The sequence below is a fragment of the Rhinatrema bivittatum genome, chromosome 6 (genome assembly GCF_901001135.1).
Source record: "Rhinatrema bivittatum chromosome 6, aRhiBiv1.1, whole genome shotgun sequence".
Lineage (NCBI taxonomy): Eukaryota > Metazoa > Chordata > Amphibia > Gymnophiona > Rhinatrematidae > Rhinatrema > Rhinatrema bivittatum.
Window position 1 is genome coordinate 93,554,600 of NC_042620.1, and position 25,967 is coordinate 93,580,566.

Genomic DNA, 25,967 nt, shown 5'->3' on the forward strand with positions numbered 1-25,967 from the left:
CCCTCCCTGATTTTCAAAAACATACTCACACATTGTGAATATTGTCAGTTGACACATCCAAGGTCACCACAAGCTATTGAGCAGGGGCATATCCATCGTGGTTTAAGTCCTGCCACTATTTGGCAAATATATTTTATAGGCCCTTTACGAAAATGTGGAGGAGATGTATATTTATGCACCTCAGTAGATACATTTAGTGGAATCATGATGGCTGTGCCTGCATCAGAGGCTAATCAGAAAGCTACGTTAAAACTTTTAAATGAAATGAGTCTGTATTATGGAATACCAAAACAAGTTCAGAGCGATAGAGGGACTCACTTTACTGGTAATTTAGTGCAGCAATATGCTAGAGACAACTACACTGAATGGATCTTTCACGTTCCATATTATCCACAAGCTGTCGGCCTTACTGAGCGTATGAATGGGTTATTAAAAAATATGTTACGCTCTCTTACAAAATTTGCCACCATGAAGGGGTGGAAAACTGTATTGCCCACAGCTCTACAGCTGCTAAATAGTAGATCTTTAAAAAATGACGGAAAGACTCCTTTCCAGAAGTTTTATAATCAGGAACCCGCTTCTACTCAGATCCAAAATATCATTTGCTGGGCCATGGCTTCGGGAAACGTCGAATTGCCCCGCCAAAATAATTATGAAGCTGCAGGATATGATGTAACCAATCCCACCGCTATAGTGATACCTCCCCATGAATCTTTATTGTATGATTTACAGATTGGGTGCAGCATCCATAAGCAACATTTTGGATGGCTGTGTATTCGATCTAGTTGGGCAAAACAAGGCATAACTGTATTGGGGGGAATCATTGATTCTGACTACCGTGGTCCCATATATGTACTGTATCACAACTTGACGAATAAAGAAATTTACGTTCCTGCCCAAACCAAAATGGTACAATTGATTATTATTCCCTATGTAACAGACCAAATGGTATGGGGAATTCCCAATTCCACTCCCCGAGGACAAGGTGCCTTTGGAAGCACCTCCAATCCAAGTAAACTACATCCAGGAGCTAAAATATGGATCTTCACACCTCATAGAGAACCTAGAAAAGGTGAAATTTTAGCTGTTGGCAAAGATGCAGTACTGACTGTACTACCAGAAGGAGATGAACATTGGATACAGGTACCCAGTATTCGATGTAAACTAAGGGAATAACTAACGATGTGTTCTCTCGCTACAGGTTGGCTTGCACCTCCCGTTTATGGCGATCAACCTCTTTGCCATCATTGGTATGGTGCACACCCTATATCAGCCTGTAGAAGTATCCTCCGGACGGGGGACTATCAAGTGGAAGAACAGCACCTCCTCTCGGACGCAGGATAATTTCACATGTACAGCATACGATGCTTGTGTGGTTTGGAACATCACCACAACTGAAAAAGTAGTGAAAGCAAAGACAACTCAGGCCAAAATCACTAGATTACTCGTCAAGTATCACATCGGGGATCAGTTTTCTATAGCCAATTACACCACCATAGAGTGTCGTAACTATTCGGCTCCTTGTCTACAATATACCCGAGCTATGTGGAAGGAGAAGATATGCAATTCCACCCCAATCCAATCACTCAATATGACACTTACTAGTATTAATGACTGGGTGCTAGTATGTGAAAATGCTACTGTAATTACAAATCGGGCCCGCTTTGGGTACTTTTGGACGATGCTACCTATAAAAGAAGTTACTAGTCCTTCCCAGCTGGTGGTCCGATTCCCCGAGACATGCATTCCTTTTATACCATATGTTACAAAACATGTATTGAAATTTAACATAACATTTCCCCACCGACCCAAACTTACATGATATAAACGAGCATGGTATGATACACTATTGGGAGGATTGGGTACAGGAATGGGAGCATTAAATACTATGGACATAGAGGTATTAGCGAACAGAATTGCCACAGCCGGAGGGGGATACAGGCCTCATCACTAACATTATTGCAAATTGGATTCCCGACCCCACACACATGCAACAGTATGTGCAGAAGTATTTGCATTTAAATAATGATTTGGTTATAGAAGGGTGGAATGCCACTTGGGAAATGGGACATAATCTGACTGCATTTGTTAATTGGACACAATCCTGTATGCAAGCTTTGTATCTACAACAACAGATAGAGATGATACAAACCAAACTAACCATGAGTATTTCTCCTATTTGGAAGGAATTGTTCCAATCATATGTACCATACCCATATCCTGTAGGCTGGCTGCCACAGCCACAGTATACGATATGCGACACAAATTGGTGTACAGGCTGAATCACGTTTTATAACGCCTCCAATACATTAACAGATACTGTATGTAAATTTACATCACTTCCTTTCCCAGTCTATCTTCCTGAAAGAGGAAGTATGCTAATACAAGTTTGCATACTAACAATTGGATACGGACCACCAATAATCACACTATTGACAATACAATATGTACCCCTACACTAATGGGATTGGCTTGCCCTTTAATGTATTCCACATTACCCGATGATTGCTCGTTGCAGCAACCTTTGGCACATTGTAGCCTTCTAATATTACCTGATAATGTAACTGGTTTCATAATTCCATTCCCTGAAACTGTATGTGTATATAATTTGACTTTTACAGGATGCCTGTATAATGTTACTTGGTTTACTTTTGGTTCTCGACAATATTATTTACCACCAATGGACATCGCTGATGTGCAATTGGGGGTAAAGTTGGACTTATCATTCTTTAAGACACCATTGTTGGATTTGACTAAACTGCAAAAGGTTTTGAATACCTCAGATTCATTGAAACAGACCCTGAGACATGTGGACATTGCTGTAACTGGTGCCCTGCTTCGAGCGGACTTGCCAAGGAACGCCTACTACATTTACAACAACAATTGATAAAAGACACCTCTCATTCTTGGTGGGATGTGTTTTTTGGACGTTCCTCTACTGCCACAATGACTCTGAATTGGATTTTTCATCCTATCCTTATTGTAATGTGTGTATGCCTCCTGTGCCTAGTATGTACATGTTATCTTACCTATCGAGTGCATAAAATAGCACGTCAAAGTAAATATACCACTACAGTGGCTTCGTATGCAGTGGTGCCTGCATTGGAGAATGATTGATCAAGGGTGGAGTGTAGGATAAACATGTTCTTGTTAAACAGGTTGCACAGCTCAGCTTTCTGGCTCCCTGTCAGGAATAAGGCGGTCTGATCAACCACCTGCACGCCAGGGACAGGATGAGTCCGACTGGGTAATAGCAACTGTTGATACATAACATGGGGGATAGTGATCAATCATTTCTCTCTCGCACGCACACTTGTTTACGGCACGGTATAAAAGAACAGGACTTTCCAGTGTCCGGCGGGAGTAGGAGATATTGCCTCTATAGACGTATAGAGTGCTGGACACTGAAAACCCCCTTCTCGCCTTTGCTGACCTGATGACTCCTCGATACAAGGCTGATGACACGAAGAGTGCTGGATGGCATATGCAATCATGTGGTATGTAAATAACTTTCTGTAAATAACGTATATTACCATGATGTCACATTAATAAATGATGTCATAGATATTGTGTCGGAGTACCTTACTCTCTCATTCCCAACATTCCAACAACCGATGTTCAATTTTACTGGCGTCAGTTGTCGAACCCGCTGACAGCCACAGGTTAAGAAAACAGACACCGGCAAGATTGAGCGTCTGTTTTTCTAACTCATTGACTGGCGGCAGATTTTTTATTTTATTATTTTTTGGTTCCTCCGACATAATATCGCTAGGATATTAAGTTGGAGGGTGTACAGAAAAGGAGTATTTTCTGCTTTTCTGTACACTTTTCTGGGTTGCTTAGGGCAGGTGTTAATTTCTGAGAGCAAAATGTGCAGCTTGGCTGCACATTTTACTTTCAGTATCCCGGGCGACTAATAGGCTCATCAACATGGATTTTGCATGTGATCAGTACTATTAATATTTGTGAGGTTTGCTGCACGTTTTCGAGGTGTTGTTACCTCTTACAGTATAAGGAGTAATAGTCGTGCGGCCAAACGGGTGCTAAATGGTGCACTCGGCTGAGCACAGGGTACGGTATCGGCCTGCGTGAGTGCTATATAAAGTTCAAATACGTGAGCATCCATAGAGGCTCTCTCTCTCTCAATCAATACACAGAAAAATGGTGTAGTTAAATCTCATGATAGTGTGTTTACATTATCGCCTTCATTTCCATTTACTCCTCCCACTCAACCACTTATTTTAAATTTGCATATGCATTTCGCAATGTGGTATTTATCGCATGCATTATGCCGTTATCGTGGGCGTTAGGGCCCTAATGCACACGATAACATCTTAACATATTTTGATAAATGACCCTCTTATTCATTTATTGACTTGCTTTTGAGAGCTGACAGTTCCTTCATCAGGTCATTCTCTTAGAGTAACTTCTCAAACTGGATTTATTTTTGTGTCAATACAGTAGACTGTTACAACCTGGTAGTCGTCTGCAAGCATCCTAAAGGTCTCAATTTTACAAAAAAAAGCCTAATCAAATGCATATCCATTAAAAAAATAATTGAGGAATTTTTTTTGTCTGCCACAGAATCAGGAAAAACAAGTTCCGCCTCTAAAAGATTACTAGTGGCCAAGGCACATATCACTCCTGGCTTTACTCTATTGCAGTTATGCTCTTGTAGTTGCTACATGCAACCGCGTCCTAACTGTCAAACCTCCAGTGCAGCGCAACCTGGAGGTAGTCGAGTCGACTCCAACACCAGAGCTCGTGAGCGGAAGCCGTGTGCAGACGGGCGCGCGCCGACCTAACGTCCGCGTCCCATCTCCCCTAGTTACTGGAAGAGGCGAGGTCTCTGTGACGCAACCCTTAGCGGAGGCACGTGCGGAGAACGGAACGTCGCTTAGCCAATGGGAGCAGACGGGCGGTGATCGGCTGCACTTCCGAGGTTTACGGCAGTCACTCTCAAGGCTGAGCCAAGTGTGAGTGGGCTCGAGACATCCAGTGCTCCTCCAGTTCAGGCCGTGGTGACATCTGAAAGGCTGCGCAGTCAAGGAAGCCATGTCGTACCCTGGCTTCGGAGGCGTGAGTTTATGGTTCTGCCAGAGACGCCCCCCCCCCCTCCTCCCATTACCCTTGTTTCCAGATATTTGCACTGTTCTCCCTTTCTCAGAGCTCTCTTTCCATCTCGGGCCCGGGGTCCAGCGGGGATAGGATGGAAAGGGACGCCTTGCCTACTTTCGCGTTTCCACCCCTCCCTGTCAGAGAGCCGCCATGGAGCTTGTCAGGCGGTGGCCAGGCCCGAGGTTACCTGTGGATATCAGGGCTCCGCCTTGGGGTAGGGACAGCGCGCCTTCCCTGAGTATAACTCTGGTGCTCGGGAAACAGGCGGACCCGAGGGTGTTTAGTTCCTGGTTAGTACCGCTGAAGAAGGCGGGAGGAGTTTCCTTTTAGCAGTAAGGATTAACAAAGGGAAAAAACTCCTAGGCTTTGGTAGTCAGATGTCGGGTCATGCAAGTTCCCAGGGAAGAAAAATATTTTCTTTCCCTCCTCTCTAGCCGCACTCCTGGTGTCATCCAGTTTCGCAAATAATAATAATAATTTTTTTTTTATTGACGGAAGTAATAGGGTAGTGTGAGAAGACTTAGGTATGTAGGAATTAAGATTAGGAAACATGTTTTAGGGATTATTTATTTTACAAGACTTATAGCCCACATTTTTCAAAATTCAGAGTAGGTTGCAATAAAACATGCATAAATATTAAAACAGACGCAAGTGACATTTTTCCAGTATAGGACAAATTTAGTTGAAATGCAGGAACATTCTGGAAAAAGGCCTTAAAAACATCATGAACTTAAAAGCTTCCTTAAAAAAGTCTTTAAAGCCTTGTTAAAGTTGGCTGAATCTGCCATAAATCTAATGTGCTGAGGAAGAGAACTTTATAGAAGAATAATTTTTCTACTGAGGAATTTGCTACCTAGAAAGCCTGATCCTTGGTTTCAGTAAGATGTGTTAACTTTAAAGATGGTATTTCCAAAGGCCACAATTTGTGGCACATATGGTGCGTGAAAGTTTATATATCCTAAGCACCACATTGATCCAAGGAACTACTGGATTAAATTTCTGAATTAATAAGGTGACTTTGTACTTCGTGTGCCTTTGTGTTGGAAACCAGTGCAAGGACTGAAGTATTGGTGTGTTATGGCTGCGAAGGCTCGTACTGGTTAACATGTGAGCAGCAGAACTCTGAATGATTTGCAAAACCTGGATCGAATTAGCAAGCAAACTGAAGAGGGAGTTGCAGTAGTCTAACACTGGAAACATCAATGTTTGCCTAATAATTCTGTCTATGCAACATCCACATCTTGAAGAAGGTGGACTTCACTACAGATCTAATGTAGGATGGTATATTTGTGTTCACGCTCTTTCTTTTTTGAGCTTTGTTTTTAATACTTTAAGAATTAGTGTTAGTGCAGAGAATGGAGGGAACAAATAACATCTCTAGAGACAGAAGCTACAATAGGCCCATTTCCTGAAGAATTGCTTATCCCTGGACAAGATCTGTGCAAGACTCATTTCCTGGACATATCCTGATCATTCCATACCAGTGGGTTTATACCTCCCTACCAGCAGATGGAGGCAGAGAACAAACCCTTGAGGCACTGCTATATAACTGAGTGTCACCTGCAGTCCGTCAGTAGTTCTGTCTCCAGCAAATGGTAGAGGTGCAAACCTGCAGTCCTGACTGACGTGGAAGTTTGTGAAGTGGTGTAGCTCCCCGAGGTTCCAGGTTCCGATTGGCAGGCCATCCCTTGGATCGAGCGGGCGAATGGGGGGTTTGGATACCCCTGGCTGTTTCAGCCAGTTTTTCCGGGGTCCCTGATAGCCAGGGGACTGACTCACTCTTGGTGTCCGGAGGTTCCCTCCTACCTGCTGCTGGACTCTCCAGGGAAATATCCCCGCTGGGGATTTTTGATTCTTTCTCTTTGTGGGTAAAGCTAATTAAAAAAAAAAAAAAAAAAAAGCCTGCATTTGCTTCTGCAGAGGCTGTGGAGAGTTTCCAGCCCAGGATAATCTGTCTGGTGGTGGTGGTGGGGGGGGGGGGCTGTAACTGGGGCGGCCGGCCTCGAGAACTGTTGAGGTTGGTAAGGGAGTGGGAGCAGTGTGGGCAGGTGCAGGAGCCTTCTCCTGAAGGGGGGGCTCACAATTTCAGTGCACCGCTTTTTTTTTCTGTAGACCCACGTTTGCGCGCTCTGCCTGTCCGTCTCTGCCTTTCTCCCATGGCAGCGCTTCCAGGCGGCTCGGCCACCATGTGGTGAGGCCCACTTCGCGCAGCAGCACATCTGCTTAACGGGGAGATTGAATTTCTGCCGTGATGGCAGAAAAATCTGCGGGCAGCAGCCTGCAAGGCCTGTGGGACCTGGTTCACCTGCCTGAGTCCCCTCTCCCTGTGCACAGCTTGTGCTTTGGGGGGGAGGGACTCTCCTCCAAGGGGCCCAAGCTCCGGAGGGCCTCCTGATGAGGGGGGATCTGCAGCAGGGGTCAAGGGGGTTGCTCCCCACCTGCTGCTCCTGTGGGAGCTCGCAGCAGTACCCGCTTCTCTTTCCCCTGTAGTGCAGGGACATGGTGAGGATCGGGAGGAGGGGGGAGAAGTCTCTATTCAGTAGCCCTGAGCGGGCCTTGGGGGGAGGGTCTGGTAGGCTGTTTCCCGGCGTTTTTTTGGCTGATACACAACCCCTTCCTGGCTCGGAGAACTAGGGAGAGGTCTTCTGGGTCATCCAAGAGACCATGCTCGGGGTCTGCGGGCTCTCTGGGCCGTGCAGCCAAGTGTCGTGAATCATGGGACTCGTGTCTGGACCTTGTTCCCAGGGACCTGGATGACTTGGATGAGTTGCAGGGGGATCAAGAGGTAGACCCGGATGTGGGTCTGAGCCCTGGCCTTGATGCCACCAAGGATGATTCGGAAGCCTCCACCGAATCCGGGGCAGATGATGATGACTCTCGTGTAGTTCGCCCTCTCATTCCTCAGGTGTTAGACAAGCTGGGGGTCAAGTTGGATCCAGAGGAGTCAGATGGCGAGGATGTCAACCCAGCTCTTGATGGGCTGTGGGGTCTCTCAGCGCTTTTGCCATTCCTAAGAAGATTCAAAAGCTCATTAGCCGGGAGTGGAATTCCCCGGAAGTGGGCTTGAAGGTGGGGAGAGCGATGTCCAAGATATATCCCTTGTTGGATGAGCATTTGGATTGTCGGAGTACACCTCAGGTGGATGTGGCGGTCTCTGCAGTGACCAAGAAGACTACCATTCCGGTAGTAGGGTAGGCTGTGGTGAAGGATGGCCAGGATCGCAAGCTGGAAGGGCATTTGAAACTGTGCCAGCTTGATGCAACACGCCTGTTTATGTTGAATTCAGAAACCGCAGGAGCCGACATCCTCAGGAGTGCTATCTCCTGATCAACAAATGAGATAGATGCCGAATGTCCTTTAAAAGCATTTATTGTAGTGGAGACGCACAAACTGCCCGACTCAGGCCGAGTTTTGCCAGTGAGGCAGCCACTTGAGTGGCGAAACTCGGCCTGAGTCGGGCAGTTTGTGCGTCTCCATTACAATAAATGCTTTTAAAGGACATTCGGCATCTATCTCGTTTGACACCATTACGACTTTCATAGATCGCCTTCCTTCTTGTTTTGTTGGCCTATCTCCTGATCAGGCAGCTTGCCTTGAAGTGGGAGTGGCTTATGTGGTGGATGCATTGTTTGACCTCGTGCACATGACAGCCAGGACTATAGTTTCTGTGGTTGCTGTGTAACGACTCCTGTGGCTGCGCAACTGGTCGGCGGACATGTCGTCCAAGACTCAGTTATGTAATCTACCTTTTAAGGGGAAGCTTCTGTTTGGAGAAGATCTGGATCAACTGATGGAAGTCTTTAGGTGAAACCACGGGCTGTAGATTGCCGAAAAAGGGCAGTAAGAAGCCTTATTTGTGTCGTGTGCATTTTCATAAGTCGACGTTTTCGGTCAAGCAGAGGGGCCTCCTTTTCAGGTTTCAAGCAACTGTCTGGTCGCCAGCAGTTCTTTCGGGGCTCTGGCAGATCCGCCAGAGGTGGTGCTGGTCAGGTAGCCGGAGCTGGCAAGCCGTCCCAAAGATATCAGGCTGGCCCTCTCCTCTGACGGCGGTAGGGGGCAGGCTGTCCCTTTTTTTACGAGGAGTGGGTCAAAATCTCCTCCAACCAGTGGGTTCTAGAGGTAATGATAGATGGTTATGCCTTAGAATTTTTGCGTTTTCCCAAAGAAGCCTTCCTGGAATTGCACTGTTCTTCCCGAAACAAACAAGCAATAGAGGGAGGACCTTTCGAAGGTTGATAGCTCTTAATGCCATAGTGCTGGTGCCGACCAACGAACAGGGGCAGGGAAGGTATTCTATTTGTATTTATTTAAAATTTATTAATCGTCTAACACAAAAAGGTCTAAGCAATTTACAGTAAATACATACAATCTATATAAATAAAAATGTTAAATAGTTTGTACAAAATTGCTAATCTCAGAAACCACTGCACCGATTGCTTTCAAATTTGGACATAACCTTCCTTTCGCATACGGGAAGGTTCTTCTGTACTTACATTACATATGTCACACCTGTGACAGATAAAAAAGATTTAAAAATTGGTTCCACAAAACAGTGACATCTGGTGGACGTCGGACATCAGTGCAACCTCTTACACCTTTCACAAACACACACCCCACACACATGACAAATGTATTTAATTCACACACCCTCCGAACACACAGAAATCCACACTCCTCACACCCCCCCCCCACACACATACCAATTGGACTTACTTCACACACCCTCCCAAAACACACCAAAACGCACCAAATTCCAGGCTGCTACACCGGGGGGGCCACGCACATGTCACATGTTGGCAATTCCCACACCCTCCAAACTCGCACAAAAACACCCTCCTCTCACCCCCACGCACATGCCTGATCTACTTACTGCCCACACCCTCCAAACGCACACAAAACTGGAAACAGGTCCGCGCTGCTCCAGCGGGGGGGCCAAGAACGGTCCAGGACACATCGCGTACACTACGGCCGTCGGCTGCCAGCAATCAAAATGGCGCCAACGGCTCTTTCCCTTACCATGCCACTCGGAGACAACAATGGCGGCAGTAGCCCATGTGACATAGTAAGGGCGAGGGCCCGTCGACGCCATTTTCAGGACTGGCAGCCAGCAGACCTTTGCCCTTACTATGTCAGGGAACCTAGCGCTCCCATTTCTCCTCCACAGTGACATAGTCAGGTCAAAGGGCCGTTGGAGCCATTTTCATTGCTAGCAGCCGACGGCCCGAACCCCCAAGACTTCGATCCCGAACCGAACACCCGCTCCACCGACTGACTGTTTGCACAGGTATCCGGGGGGCTGCACGGTGGGGGGCCGTAGTTATTTTCTTGCGGGCGTGTTCGGGGGGGGGGGGGGGGTGTTTCGGTCATTCTGCAACTCGGGCGGGAGGGTGGGTTACTGTATTTCACCGGGGTGCGTATTTAAACACTGTGTTTATGGTGGGGTTCTTTTGGGGTGGAAAGACGGAGGGCAAACACAAACACAAAACGGCCCTGATCTCCGAAAGGCACCAAATTAGCCCTCTACAAAATACTTAACTAAATAGAGAGTGCTAACTTGGTTAGACACTCCCCTATTTTGATACAGAACACGCACAACCTCCCACTGACGGACCACGTTTACCACCACCAATTTCTATTTCGGTGTTTTTTTCTCAATCGGCATCCTAGCTGCTTCTTACAGTCTGGGTCCTCTTACCTAAGAAAGCATACATTTCAGGGAGAATGCATACATTCTGGGTCCTCTTACCTAAGAAAGCATACATTTTCAGGGAGAATGAGGGGAGAGAGTTGGAGCGGGGACAGGGGAGGGAAGGGGGGGGGTGACTGACCAAGGGGGAGGAGGATGAGTGACTGAGGTAAATGAGGAAGGGGGAGGGAGGGTAAAGAACCTGACTCTGCCACTGCAACGCGTGGCTGGGTACCGCTAGTAAGCAAATAAAAGAAAAATCTAAAATTTATCAAAAGTATGAAATGATAAATACATAACACAGATAAACATTTCAATAAACATTTTAAACATTTATTTGTGGTTCCAAAAAAAGGAGGGCACCTTATGCCCCATCTTGGATTTACAGGAGGTGAGCTTGTGCCTACGGGTGCCGTGTTTCAGGATGAAGACGCTGTATACAGTGTTTGCGACATTCCGCAAAGGCATTCCTGGCGTACTTTGATCTACCGAGGGCTATCTGTAATTCCCATTCGGAAGGACCATCAGAAGCTTCTGCGCTTCAAAGTGCTGGGTCAGCATTTCAGTTTCGGGCTCTCCCTTTCGGTCTAGCTATGGCCCCTCAAACATCCGCAAAGGTGATGGTGGTTTTGGCTGTGGTCCTGAGGAAGGAAGGAGTGTTGGTCCATCCATACTCGGATGATTGGCTCATCCATGTGAAGATGGAAGAGGACTGCACCGTGTGATGCAGACTCTGAGCCACTTGGGATGGGTGATCAACGTGGCGAAGAGCCACTTGGTTCCATCTCAGTCTCTCGAGTATCTAGGAGCCCATTTCGAAACCCTGAATGGCCGAGTGTCCTTGTCGGCGGACAGGGTACAAAAGGTACAGAAACAAGTTTCTCGTCTGCTGAGTCTACTAGTACCACGGGTCTGGGACTATCTGCAGGTCTTGGGTTCCACGGGTCTGGGACTATCTGCAGGTCTTGGGTTCCATGGCATCGACGTTGGACCTGGTTCCGTGGGCCTTTGCTTATTTGCGGCCCCTGCAGAAGGCACTGTTATCCCCCTTTTGAAAGGGGCCAGGATCAGCCTGGATTGGTGGCTGTCTAAGACCAATTTGGAGAGAGAGGAATGGACCTCGAGATCCAACCTACCTACCACACAAGTGAGAGACTTAGGAGTGATAATAGACAATCGGTTGAACTTCAAGGCGTACATCAACAAAACAACCAAAGATTGTTTCTACAAACTCCAGGTACTAAAAAGGATAAGACCTCTTTTCCCACGCTCAAGATTTCAGAACGATCATCTAAGCAGTCATTTTTTCTAAATTAGACTATTGCAATTCGTTATTACTAGGTCTCCCCTCATCCTACTCCAAACCGCTTCAGATGGTACAAAATTCAGCAGCCCGTCTGCTGACAGGCGCCAGGAAAAGAGACCACATCTCTCCCATCCTGAAAGAGCTTCATTGGTTACCAATACACTTCCGAATCATGTACAAAGCCATATCTGTCATATACAAAACCATCCATCAACTCACCACTCTTGATCTGCAAATCCCTCTCCAAATTTACAACTCGTCAAGACCCACCAGAGATGCTTATAGAGGTTCCCTCCAAGTACCCCTCGCGAAAACTACCAGACTTGTTACCCTAAGAGATCGTGCCACTTCCACAGCTGGTCCTCCCCTTTGGAACTCCATTCCCTCAGATCTCAGACAGGAGCCCTGCCTCCTAACCTTTAGAAAAAGACTTAAGACTTGGCTGTTCAAGCAAGCTTTCCCGGACACAGTCTAATGTCTTCACCATCTCCTTCTCTAAACAAGCAGTCCACAACCATGTTTTTGTATATAATTTGTATATTGTTTAATTGTTACTAATCTATCCTCTCTTTTCCTCCTTCTCCCAGTTCTGCTACCCTTGTTAATTGTAACTGTACCTTCTGCCACCACAGTTCCAGTTTGACGTATCTATTGCACTCCTGTTTTATGTAAACCAGCAAGATATGTTTTTCATGATTGCCGGTATATAAAAACCTAAAATAAATATGCGGCCCCTGCAGAAGGCACTGTTATCCCCCTTTTGAAAGGGGCCATGATCAGCCTGGATTGGTGGCTGTCTAAGACCAATTTGGAGAGAGAGGAATGGACCCCGAGATCCAGGATTTGGGTGGTGGTGACCATGGTGGCCAGTCTCAGGGGATGGGGAGTGGTGTATCTGGACCGCTCTGCTCAGGGCCCGTGGTCATTGGCGGAGCAGACCTGGTCTATCAATAGATTGGAAACGAGCAGTCCGCAGAGTGTTGGTCGTGTTTTTGCCCCTGTTGCATGTGCTGTCAGACAATGCAACAGTAGCTTACATCAACCGCCAAGGAGGAATAAGGAGCCACGTGGTGGCACAAGAACAGCTGCTCTTTGGGTGGGTGGAATACCACCTAGAAGGAATTGCGGCCTCCCACGTTGTAGGAATTGACAATGTACAGGCAGATTTCTTGAGCAGTCAACAGCTGGATCCCAGGGAGTGGGAGTTGTCCCCAGAGGCATGGATCCACATTTGTGCCAGATGGAGATCTCAACCTGATCTCATGGCCACATGGGCCATGCGATGACAAAACGGTTTTTCAGTCGCAGAAGGGAGCTTGGTGCAGTGGGGCTGGATGCCCTAGTATGCCCATGGCCGACGGGGATTCTGCAGTATGTCTTCCCCTCCGTGGCCGCTCATAGGACAGGTGCTATGACGCATAGAAGCACATCCAGGAATGGTGGTACTAGTAGCACCTGAGTGGCCGCGGCGCCCATGGTTCATGGATCTGATCCATCTGGCGGTGGGCAACCCTCTTCGATTCTCATCAGCGGGGCTTACTGCCCCAAGGTGCCATATTTTAGGATCAGGAGGATCGCTTTTGTCTCGTGGCCTGGCTTTTGAGATGCAACATTTGCGCATGAAGGGAGATTCAGAACCGGTGATTGCTACCCTTCTCCAGGCTAGGTGGCCAGCTACCTCCCTGGCTTATGTCAGGGTTTGGAAGGTGTTTGAGGCCTGGTGTACAGGGCACGGTTTGGATCCTCTGTTGGCTTCTGTTCTGCACATTTTGTCCTTTCTGCAGCAGGGTTTATCCAAGGGTTTAGCTTACAATTCACTGCTGGTCCAGGTTTCGGCTCTGGGCTGCCTTCGAGGCAGGGTCCAGGGCAAGCCTTTGGCCTCTCATCTGGAAGTTGTTCGTTTTCTGAAAGGAGTGAAGCCATTTAAAGCCTCCAGTTAAAGGTCTGCCTGGAATGGAATCACAATTTAGTATTGCAGGTGCTCTGTGATGCACTCTTTGAGCCTTTGCATCAGGCAACCCTGAAGGATCATACTTTGAAGACTGTTTTCTAGTGGCTATTTGCTCCACCATCCACCAATCCCACCATGTTATGCCTATTCTGGAAAAAGCTGGCACCCTCACTTCCAGGGTGGGCCCCTCTAGGGATGGCAGGATTAGATCTGTCATGACATTAGGAAGCAACCAAAGGCGCTCTCCTCGCATAGTACCATGATATATGGCCCTTACCAATTGGAATACCCTAGAAAGGGGACAAAGAAAGGGAAGAGTTTTTAAACAAAAACTGCCCCCAGATACAACAAGAGTGGAATGACCTCAGAATTCTCTGATTGTGGCAAGTCAAGCGAAATGGTGAGAGCACCTTGTGTCTTGGGACCTTTCGGGAGCTTACTCCCATATTCAGATCCAGATATTCCATCAAAACCTATTAAGGTCCTGGATATTAGACATATAGTCTGTTTCAAGTGCATCTTTCGGCCACGTGACAGCCTTCAAAACCTTTACCAACGTGTCTTGTAAGGGTAGAAGCAGCCCGTCAGTTGCAGGGCGTTAAGAATACGTTCATATCTAGACAGCTGGCCTAAGGGTCTATTCTGCTCAATGGAGTCATCAAGCCTCAAAATAGTACTCCACCTCCTCCTAACAGTCAGTCTGGCAATGAAGTTCTTGATAACCTAATCAGGTGGGCTCAAACCTCCAGAAAGGGATGACTCTAGGGTGATGGTTCCAATGGATGCCAGCTGGAAAGGGTAAAATGCACAGTGACAGGGCCAGATGACCTAAGTGCACATGCCAGTATAGAAGATGTCTTGTTCCGTGAACAAGAGCCATCAGGCTAGCTTGGATGCATCTGCCCGCTAGTAAAAGGGTCAACAATTAGGACTCTCTCAGACAAGGCCATAATAGCAACATGGGTAAGGGGGTACTAGTAGCTTGCATCATGGCTGGAAGTAGCATGGCTGCTCAAGTAGACAGAATAATATCCTCTACAGCAGCCTATATAGAGGTACCTTCATTTTCAGATTTTATTTTGCCTGGGAATTTCAAAGAAATTGTGGAAAAATGATTTTTCCACTGCTTTTTCTCCTGTGTGGTCAGTCATTTTTTCCATTGATGTTTTTTTGTTATAACATTGAAATTCCCAGGGAAAATATAATAAAAACTGAATATGAAGATCCCTACCTATATAGCAAGGAAGAGAAAATTACAAGTCAGATTCCCCAACAGAAACAGGATGGATCCCGATTTTGAGACATTAGAACCAACAGTGATAGGGGTTCCTGCGCACGGACCTAAGGGTCCAATGATGGACATGTATACATGTGTCCATGGCCAAGGTTCAACCTGCTGTAGGGCTCACCATGGTCACAGGCCAGACAATAAAGAATGTGGTGAACCATCTATCTAGTTGGCCAAGAAGGCGCTGGTTCATGGATCTCGTAGCTCCTGTATGGAACCCCATCATATTTGTCCAAGGCAGTGCTTCTCAACCAGCGTGCCAGGACACACCAGTGTTCTTGGGAGAGTTCTACTTGTGCCTCCGTGCTCAGCCTGGCAGCCTCAGCATGATCCTCCTCCTTGGGCTCATGCTGGATCTACTTGACAATGCTCCAAATATTTAGTTGTTTGTTTCAGCCCCTTCTTCCTGTCCCACTACAACCAGACAATAATGAGAGAGACCAGAGGGGAGGAGCAGGCTCAGGGAGCCCACATGGTAGCAGTGAATGGTAGAGAACAGCCTCTACTCTCTGTTTAAATCCCTCCCCACCTAGTCACTTCCCATCCTCACTTGCTGCCTGAAGGGCAGGGCTCTTTGCTGTGTTCTGTATAGGTGGAAAGTCAGGTCTTAAATGTCTGTGCTACAGGGACTAGGGACTCAAGTAGCAGAGTAGCGAGTCATTCAGAGATGCAGCCAGGTGAGAATGATTTAAGGGAAGGGGGTTGAGAAAAGGGGTGAGTGCTTAGGGGAGGAGACACAGTATGCTGATACAACAGTGGTCCCCAACCTTGTTTGCACCAGGGATCGGCTTCAAGTAAGACCATTTTTCCATGGCCCGGCAGGGCGGGGTGTGGTGGGGCAGGGGCTGGATTTTAGTGCATACTCATCATTTAATAACGACATTTATAATGTGAATGTGACTCAACTCACCATAGGTTATCACATGCATGACACACTGACCCATGATCGTCACGGGGCTAGATGTAAAAGTACAGTTTGTATCCACGGGAACCCCCCCTGACCCATAATAATGGATGTAAAGCAGAATTATGACATTCCCCATACAACTCTCCCTACAAAAAAGATGTTCTGGTGTCATCTCAGTAACAGCAACTCAAACTCCTACTTCCAGGCTCAATAGCCCTACTTATGAAAAGACAGCAGTTTACCACCAATGCATGTCCTCTTGAGAAAACACAACAAATTAGACTGATACAAACGCTTACATGCTAGTAAAATATCTCGGTAACAGACACAGAACCGACCTAACATACTCCCAGGATCTGTAGTAATGCACATAAACTAGTCCACACACAGTTACACCTGTATTATGGAATACACTCGAACAGGAGCAACCCTATCTATGAAAAGGCAACATTACAAATATTAAGTCAGGTCCTAAAAACCAATACACCTCTTATTAGGAACTAGCAAGCAGCTATACATCCCCACACAGAAATAATTGTAAAACTATACTAATAAGCAGAATAAATGTTTCAAAACAGCTATGAACAGAATAACATCCAACAATTAAAAACTCATAAAAACTATTAAACATTCTCCAACACCAATAAAATATTTCAGAAAAGCAGACATCACATAATTAAAATGGCAGTCAATCAAGAAACATAAAACTTAAAAAGCCACCTTTACTTACCTCCTCCAGCAGCTCTCCTACTCCCCTTCCATGCAGGCCATGGCACACACCAGAAGCAGCAGTAGAAGCTAAGCTCTATACTTGTGGTCCTCTTCCTTAGTGCCCATGTCTCTCTCACACACACACACCATACCAGTCATGCCCCCATGACCAGTTTCTGTCTCTCACACACCAGTCATCTCCCAAACAGTCTTTGACACACACACACACCAGTCACCTTCCTGAGCAGTTTCTCTCATGCCATACACACACACAGGCTTCCCACTCCCGTGTTCTACTTACATATATGGGCTTTTCACTCTCACACACCAGTCTCTCACTCTCACACACCAGTCTCTCACTCCCATGCTTGTTCTCTCCACATGCACAGGCTTCTCATTCCCATAATCACTTTCTTTCTCTCTCTCACACATACACAAACACACACTAGTCACCTGATCTCTCTCATGCATACACACAGACACACACACACAGGCTTCCCACTCCCGTGTTCTCTTTCAGATATACAGACTTCTCCCTCCCATGCTGTGTCTCACACACACCCAGGTGTCTCACTCCCATGCTCACTCTCCACGTGCACAGGCTTCTCATTCCCTGAATCACATTCTTTCTCTTAGTCACACACACACACCAGTCTCTTTCTCTCACACACCCTGTCACCTTACCAACCAGTCTCTCTCTCATGCATGCACACACACACAGGCTTCTCACTCCCATGCTTTTTTTTCACACACCCCCTCCCCCCACAACACCAGGCTTACGCCCATGCTTTCTCACATATCCAGATTCTCACTTCCATGCTTTTTCTCTCTCTCACACATACACATCAGTCATCTAATTGTTCCTTGAGAATAGATTCTACAAGGTCAGGATCAATAGAAGGGAAATAGAATCAAAAGGTTACTAAGAGCCAAGAGTAACAGATAAGGTCCATCAGGTCTAGAGGACGTGTATAAAGAGGAGGCAGCAAAACACTGCACGGAGCGGCAGTAGCCACAGAGGCATTCACGGAGCGGGATGCCAGTGGCCAGTGGTTGGTGTTCCACCTTCACGGAGCGGAAGGATGGAGGGCTGCCATCTCCAAATTAAAAAAAAAAAAAAACAAAACCCAGGGGAGGGTAAGAGTATGTAAAATTAACGGAGAGTTCAAAGGCTATAGGTATTACCAATTATTAGGCTTATTCAATATTTGTTGATAGTTAATGTGGCTTTCAATGCATACTTCACTTTCAATGCATATACAGCATAGCTCTCTGCTTCAACAGCAGGGGAGAAGAAAAACATACTTCACGCATATCCAGCATAGCTCTCTGCTTCAACGGCAGGGGAGAAGTAAAACTAATACTTCACGCATATCCAGCATAGCTCTCTGCTTCAACGGCAGGGGAGAAGAAAAACTAATACTTCACGCATATCCAGCATAGCTCTCTGCTTCAACGGCAGGGGAGAAGAAAAACAACCAATAAGGGCTGAATAACATAGTCTGGGTAAACAAATAAGTATGGGTGTAGCTTGCTTATTGCGGCGGTTACTACCCCTAACTAATCAAGCTTGATATTTCACTTGGATGCAGCTCCATCACTGCTCTCTACATTAATGGTGGGGGTGAAAGGGAAATAGAACCAAAGGTTACTAAGAGCCAAGAGAAACAGATAAGTATGAGAAAAAAGAAGTGTGAAGCTTGCTGGGCAGACTGGATGGGCCGATTGGTCTTCTTCTGCCGTCATTTCTGTGTTTCTATAATAACAAGGAATCACACCCAATCAGATCTAACCTGGGTGTCCCGCAAGGATCATCCCTCTCTCCCACACTCTTTAACATTTACCTGCTGCCACTTTGCCAATTACTTTCCAACCTCAAACTAATGTTTTACCTATTCGCTGTTGATGTACAGATTCTTCTCCCAATCACAGATTCTCTTCAAAAAACTTGGGCCCACTGGAACAGTTGTCTACGATCCATCAATAGTCTGCTCACCAGCCTAAACCTCATCCTCAATCCAAACAAGACCGAGATCCTCATTTCGCCAGATGATAACCACGTTCTCCTCAACTCTCAAAGCGCTTCTCAATTTGCTAAAACAGTCATCAACCATTCCCCTTCCGTTAGAGACTTAGGGGTTCGGCTCGATAACCACTTCAACTTAAAATCATTCGTCCACAACACCACTAAAGAATGTTTCTTTAAATTACAAGTACTTAAAAAAACTGAAACCTCTCCTGCACTTCAGAGACTTCCGTTTGGTACTTCAGTCGATTATCCTCACTAAGTTAGACTACTGTAATTCTCTCCTGCTAGGTCTCCCAGCGATAACTATCAAACCCCTACAGATGGTCCAGAATGCCGCGGCTAGGATACTTACCAACTCAAATAAAAGAGACCATATTACGCCCATCTTTCATTTTCTTCACTGGCTTCCCATCAAATCTAGGATCTCCTTCAAAGCTCTAATGATGATCCACAAAGACGTTCATAACATCGACCCTCTTAAACTAAGTTCTCAATTCCGTCCACATACCTCAGACAGACCAGTCAGAAGTGCGTACAAAGGATCCTAGTATGCCCCTCCGGCCAAATCCACCCTAAGAAAGCGAGCATTATCGACAGCAGGGCCTACCCTTTGGAACTCTCTGCCACCGGAGTTACATCAAGAACCCTGCCATCAAACCTTTAAGAAACACCTCAAAACGTGGCTTTTCAGACCAGCTTTCCGGAAACCCAAGACTACTCTGACACCGGTCAAAGGACATAACTTGGATCTAGGATCTCTCCTTCCACAGTTACTTCCGCCCGTTCCTTCTCTCCTTATCTCCTGACCGTCCGCCCTTTCTTCCTCACCTTCCTTCCACTTTTATCTCTACCCTTTCTCCCCTGTCCCCTTCTTCACACCTTATCTCATCTAATATTGTTCATTGCTTTATTCGGTTCTGTGGTCTTCAGTTATTCCGATGTAGTTACTCTGCCCTGTTATCCATTGTTACCCCGATTTAAACCTAATTTCCTGCTAGTCTTCCAATGTTCAGTTGGTTTCCCCAACCGCATTAATTGCAGTCAGGCCATTAAGCCAATGTTACTTAAATTTTTATGCTTACGTTCTAATGTTAAGGTTTAAGGTTTATGCTAATGTTTATTGTCAGTGCTCTAATGTCTATAGGGTCTCCTTCATGTTCCCCCTCGGATTGTTTATATGTTTACATGTTTATATTCTCTTAGACGCAATGTTTTAATGTAACGCCTTACCCGTGACTGTTCTGTTGTATTGTAAACCGGTGTGATTTGTATATTATACAGGAATGCCGGTATATAAGAATTCAAAAAAAAAAAAAATCTCCCTGAGCAATCACTTTCATTGTCTCTCACATATACACACACACATCAGCTCTCTGACCAGTTTCACTCAATCACACACAGGCAGGCTGGCTGCTTCACTCTTTCTCTCCTTCACTTCCTTTCCCCCCTGAGCACAAATGGTAGCTGCAGCAGCCTCCTCCTCCAGCCCCTGCAGGCCAAGAAAGAAGAATCCCATCGGCCGCGGGAGGCTCATGCTGCTGTCTCCTTTCCCGATTATCGTCTGCTTTGATTGCTCAGGGGCCGATGCTGCCGCTGCTGCTACTTTTCCACGCAGCACGGCCTTTCTCCTTCCCTCGCACCGCTCTGTGTATCACTTCCTGTTCCGGGTCACGGGGGGGGGCAGGCGCGGGAAGAAGAAAAGGCCAGCCATGTGTGCCACAGCTTCTTGCACCGCTGCCGTTCCCACTGGGCTTGAGCGTGCTGATAGCCCGGCGGCAAAGGCAGCAGGGAAGGAAGAGCAGCGGGAGAGACTGGGAGCACACGACACATCTGCTGGTGCTTGGCGGTGCCGCGGCCCGGTCCTGGTCCGCGGACCGGTGGTTGGGGACCCCTGTGATACAATATTATGCATGTTGCTCCTTTTGGGTGGGGAAAGAGGAGCAGTGAGAGGATTGGAAGGAAGAGCTGGGCTATATGAAGAGAAAGGGGGAAGAGAGGGAATCGGGTATGAAGAAAGGGGGAAAACCAAGGGGGGGAGAGAGTCCAGTGACTGAAGGTGAGGAAGAAAGAAAAAACCCTGGATAAAGGTAATGGAGAGGGAGAGAGGACCAGGTATTGGGAAGATAGAGATGGAAAAATGACTTAGGAACAGAGAGCGAAGAGGGATGAGAGCGAACTCTCAATTTGGGGATAGAATTCTAATACGGTGGTTCTCAACCTTTTTTCTATCAGGTCATTCCTGAGAGATGCTCACACGCGTGACACGTTGAACACATGACCATCCTGGGACTTAATATAAGCCTATGCTCTGCATCCGTAGGAGTCCCCCCAGTTCCTAACAATGGATATAGAGCAGAACTAAGATATCCTGTACAGCTTACCATATAAAAAAGATATTCTGATTCAAACAAACTCCTTCTGCTACCAGGTGCATTGTAAAATAATACAAACAAACTCCATTCTGTACATGTCTATCAAACCTGCCATACCTCAGCAGCACTAACTCCAAGTAATGAAACAATAGCCCTACCCATGAAAAGGCAGCAGTTCACCACCAGTGCAATATAATAATGAAAAAATACAACAAATAAGGCTGATACAAACCTCTAGTCACATACAGACAGACCTGCTTTCATCAAATATAGAATAAAAGATCACAAATTAAAAATGTGGAAACAAAACCTATGGCCCTTGCACCCAGTCACTCCTCTGCATTGCCCCCATCACCCCTCACTTCTCAACTTCTCAATCATCCCTTCACATGCTCATATCCTTGTCCAAACATTCCTGATACCACCTACTCCACATTCTCTTCCCTGTGCTCCCTCTCTCTCCTGTTCAACTTTCTGCTTTTCCCTACCCAGAATACATCTGACCACTTCTTTCCTACCCTTCCCTGCTCAGCATCCTCCACTACCCGCTCCCCTTTCCCCACACCTCCATTTCTCCACTTGCATTTCTCTTCCCTGCCCAGCAGACCCAACCCCTCCCTCCTCCGCCTTTCCCTATCCAGCAACCCAACCTCCTTTCCCCCATTCCTGACTCCCTGTCTTCCCACTCCTTCCTGCCCAGTACATTTCCCCCCTCCCTCCCTCCCTCTATCAGCAGCAGATTGAGGGCAAGAAGCATTGAAGAGAGGAAGATGATGCAGCAGCAGTGGATCTACAGGTCATGCATCTTTCTTCCTTATGCTCCTGCTTTCACATCTAGGCCTCATGGGGTGAAGCGAGCATCAGCCGCTTCACTGCCAAGACAGGCAGTGGAAGATAGTTGGTGTCCTGCCAGACCCATATGAACAGGAGTTGGTGATATCGTGCTCTGATCTGGGTGAAGGAGAAAGGAACAACCTCCCACTGGCCAGAAAGAGGAGAAGGAAGCAAGAGCAGCTTCCTTTCATACCGAATAAAAGAGAAGTCAGCCAACCTAACCAGGCTGATAAGGAAAGATCATTCTTCTGCTGGCTCTGTAACACACCTCCCGGAACTTTGACACACTAGTGTGTCCCGATTCACCTGTTGAGAACTACTGTTCTAGAAGATAATGGAGGAGAACGTGAATGAGTAATAGGAGGAGAAAAAGGAATGAGAAAAGAGCAACAAGGGAAGTAAAAGTATTAAAATATCTACTCAAAGAAAAGGACAAGAAGAAAAGAGGACACTAGAGAAAGGGATAAACAAAAAAGGAGCGTAGAGAACACATGAGAATGAGGGAAGAAAAGGCACTCAGCCAGAAAAGCAAACCAGAGACATCAAAGGTTGGAAACTTTAATTGCCTGATAGAGAATATTAATATATCAGTATAAAACGTACTGGAGCATTGATCGACTTCTCTCACATGGAATTTACATGTTGGAGTTGAATTTTTTTGGCTAATTTTGACATTTCCTAGCTTGTAGACAGATTTATTTCAGGACCATTGTGTTATGCTCCCCTGCCAGCAGACGGGGATGGAGTAAGCTGACGTCATATTATATATACTCCTGCAGTGACCCCAGCCTGCTAGTATTCTCAGTCTCCAGCAGATGGTGAACTTGCATCTCCCTATGGGGATTGTGTAGGCTTTTTTGGAAGGAGAAATTGTCTTCTGGAAAAGAGAGCCCCGTTCCTATGGTGATGCCAAAAGGTCCCTCCCCCAGTTGAAAATTCCTGAGATGATTTCCGTGGTCCCTCAAGAGGTGTGCCTTGGTTCGATATCTGGGTTTCTTGGCGTGGACTTAGCTGCTTGTCTAGCTGAAAGGCAGCAATTGCAGGAGGCCAAGCGCAAAGGTAACAGCAGATGCTTTCTTCCCCCTCAGCCGGAGACAGTCTCTACTCAGCCAGTAAGCGCTGAGCTCAGGTAAGGTTTAAGAAAAAAATGTTTAACCTTTGGAGACAGACAATTAGAGGGGTTTTAGGACTTCAGCTTGGTGTGCTGTCCCAACATTCGTTTCTGCTGCTGTTGGGGTTGGGGTACTGGGCAGCCTGACAGGTTGAGCAACCCCAGTGGGATAGGCCCCACAGTTAGGATTTTTGCGTGCATGCTGCGTGGTAGGCTGCGGTGCTTTGCTGCCCTCTACAGGCCGTCGGTGTGTGTACTGTCGGCTTTGTGCATGCGTTGTGCGCTCAGTTTTGGGCGCGCCTTTTGGATTCACAAATTTTGAACTGTTTCAAATGTTTTTGCTTTGTGCACAAGTTGTGTGTGTGCCTTACTTCTCTGGCATTTAATATTTGTATGCATAAATTTTTGAGCGTGAGTTGTTTAGATATACATTTACCGCTGCAATGGCGCTGGTAAACAAGAAGCCTGAGCACCTTTCTCTTTGTGTTGCCTGTCATATTAGGGCTTCTCAACATGACCTTTCTTCTAACTTGTGTCAGCGCTATTCGGACACTCAGGGAGAGTTGACTTCCTTGGATTTTGCTAAGCCTGACTTCTCCCATTCACACCTTTGTGCTCCTTCTAATATAATTATATTTATGTTTATGTTAATAATTTAACTTTTATTAATGTTATTTAGCTTTTTGCTTTGTTTAAAATTATTTCATTATTGACGTTTAAATGTATTAGACTAAGGAATTTTACTTCCTGCTTATTCTGTTTCATTGTAAACCGGTTTGATATGCATTTTATGCAGGAAAATCGGTATTAAAAATAAATAAATAAATAAATAAATAATGGGTTGGCTGGGGGGACACCAGACTTTGGTTCTCCCATGACTGGCTCCTATGCAGGAGAGTGCAGTTCTGTGGTCCCCCTCCAGTTCCTTCTGGGCTTGGTTTGGACCTGGCTGCTTTTTCTTGGGTGGAATTTTTTCAAGGCTTACAAGCGTTTTCCCAAAGTGGATGCACGTCTCTAAGCGGACGACTATCCCCAAGGAGGGAGGAGCAGCCTTGAAGGATGTGCATCATAGGATTGAGACTATCCATAAGCAGTACTTTGAGGCAGTGGTGATGACTTTACAGATTGCACCACTAGGGTGCAACAAGAAGCAATTTTGATTGTTTCTCTCAGGAGGTTGATTCTGGATTGAATTCCAGAGCAGTTATGGAAGCCTGCTGCCGTTTTTTTAGTAGACGTGATTTGATCCGTACCGCGCCCAGAGTGGCTTCGGTGATAGCAGCTAGGTATCTACTCTGGTTACAAAATTGGTCAGACGCAACCTCCAAAGCTAATTTTACAAATATGCCCTTTAAAGGCTTTTTATTATTTGGGAGCAAGTTGGAGAAACTGGCCAGTAAGTGAGGCAAATCTCAGGTTCCTCAGTTGCCAGAGGATAAGAATCTGTTACAGTGCCCCTTTAGTATGAAGTATCTCCGGGGTTCTAAGTGGTTTCGTCCCTGCAGAGGGTCGACTTTTCAGAGGACTCAGCCTTTCGGTTGGTCTCTGACATTTCGTTCCAGACAGCCCAAGAGGGGAGCAGGCTTGGGTGGCGGATCTTCCCACACTTCCCAGTGGAGGTTTGCCGATCCACATTCAGGAGCAAGAGATAGGGGGACGTCACTCTTTTCAGAGGTGGGTCGAGATCACATCAGCTCAGTGGGTCCTGGAGGTGATAGGAGAAGGATATGCGCTGAAATTTCGCAGTATTCCTCGGGACATGTCCATAGTGTCTCCTTGCCACTCCCCACAGAAGAAGCAGGCAGTGGAGTTTATGCTTCAAAGGCTCTTCAGGTTGAGGGCTGTGGTTCTGATGCCCTCGTGTCAAGGTATGGGGCGATATTCCAACTATTTTGTTGTGCTGAAGAAGGAGGGTTCCTTTCGTCCTATCCTGGATCTCAAGAGGGTCAGCAGTCATTTGAAGGTAACTTTTTTGCATGGAAACCGTATGCTCTGTGATAATGGCAGTGCAGTTGGGGGAATTTCTGACCTCCCTAGATCTGTCCGAGGCCTACCTTCATACTCCCATCCATTTGGAACACCAACGCTTTCTGTGTTTTGCAATGTTGTGGTGCCATTATCCGTTTCGGGTGCTGCCCTTAGCTCTAGCCACCGCCCCCAGGTCTTCCAAAGTTATGGTGGTAGTAGTGAAGGCCAAGAGAAGGGATCCCAGGGCACCCATACTTTGACTGGCCTGTTCATGACAAGTCTCAGGAATAGAGCCGCCTGGTGATACACAAGGTTGTCTCCTTGTTGCAGGATCTTGGTTGGGTGGTGACCTTGGCCAAAAGCAGTCTTCAGATGTCCCAGTCGTTGGGAGTATCTGGGGGTTCGGGTTGTGGATCGCTGGGGCCATCCTTTCCTAGACCTGCTGGTGATTTCTCGTAATGCGAAGGTTCTTCGATTCTTCAGTCTTGGGAGAGATCCATGGTCCCTGGGCATAGATGCGCTCATACAGGTCTGGCTGGAAAACAAGTTGCTTTATGCTTTTCCTCCGTGGCTCTTGCTGGGCAGGATAATTCGCAAGATTGAAGGCCACAGGGGGCTTATACTTCTGGTAGCGCCGGACTGGCCCAGGCATCCGTGATGGGCAGATTAGAGAAGACTCCTGATGG

The 25,967-nt window shown here is 46.6% G+C and overlaps 1 protein-coding gene across 3 annotated transcripts in view; it reads left to right on the plus strand.

The window, feature by feature from the left end:
• The first annotated feature begins 4,854 nt into the window (after positions 1-4,854).
• The window catches only part of GCA (grancalcin), a 176,026-nt gene continuing 154,913 nt past the window's right edge, over positions 4,855-25,967 (plus strand). The window contains exon 1 of one of the 3 annotated variants that reach the window (XM_029605616.1): positions 4,855-4,976. Coding sequence is in view for 2 of the 3 variants with exons in the window: in XM_029605613.1 (XP_029461473.1) it covers positions 22,694-22,750 (57 nt within the window). In the remaining variant the exon portion in view is untranslated. Of the gene's footprint in view, positions 5,080-22,560; positions 22,751-25,967 lie in introns of those variants that run through there. The other 2 variants (XM_029605614.1, XM_029605613.1) reach the window with 2 other exon arrangements.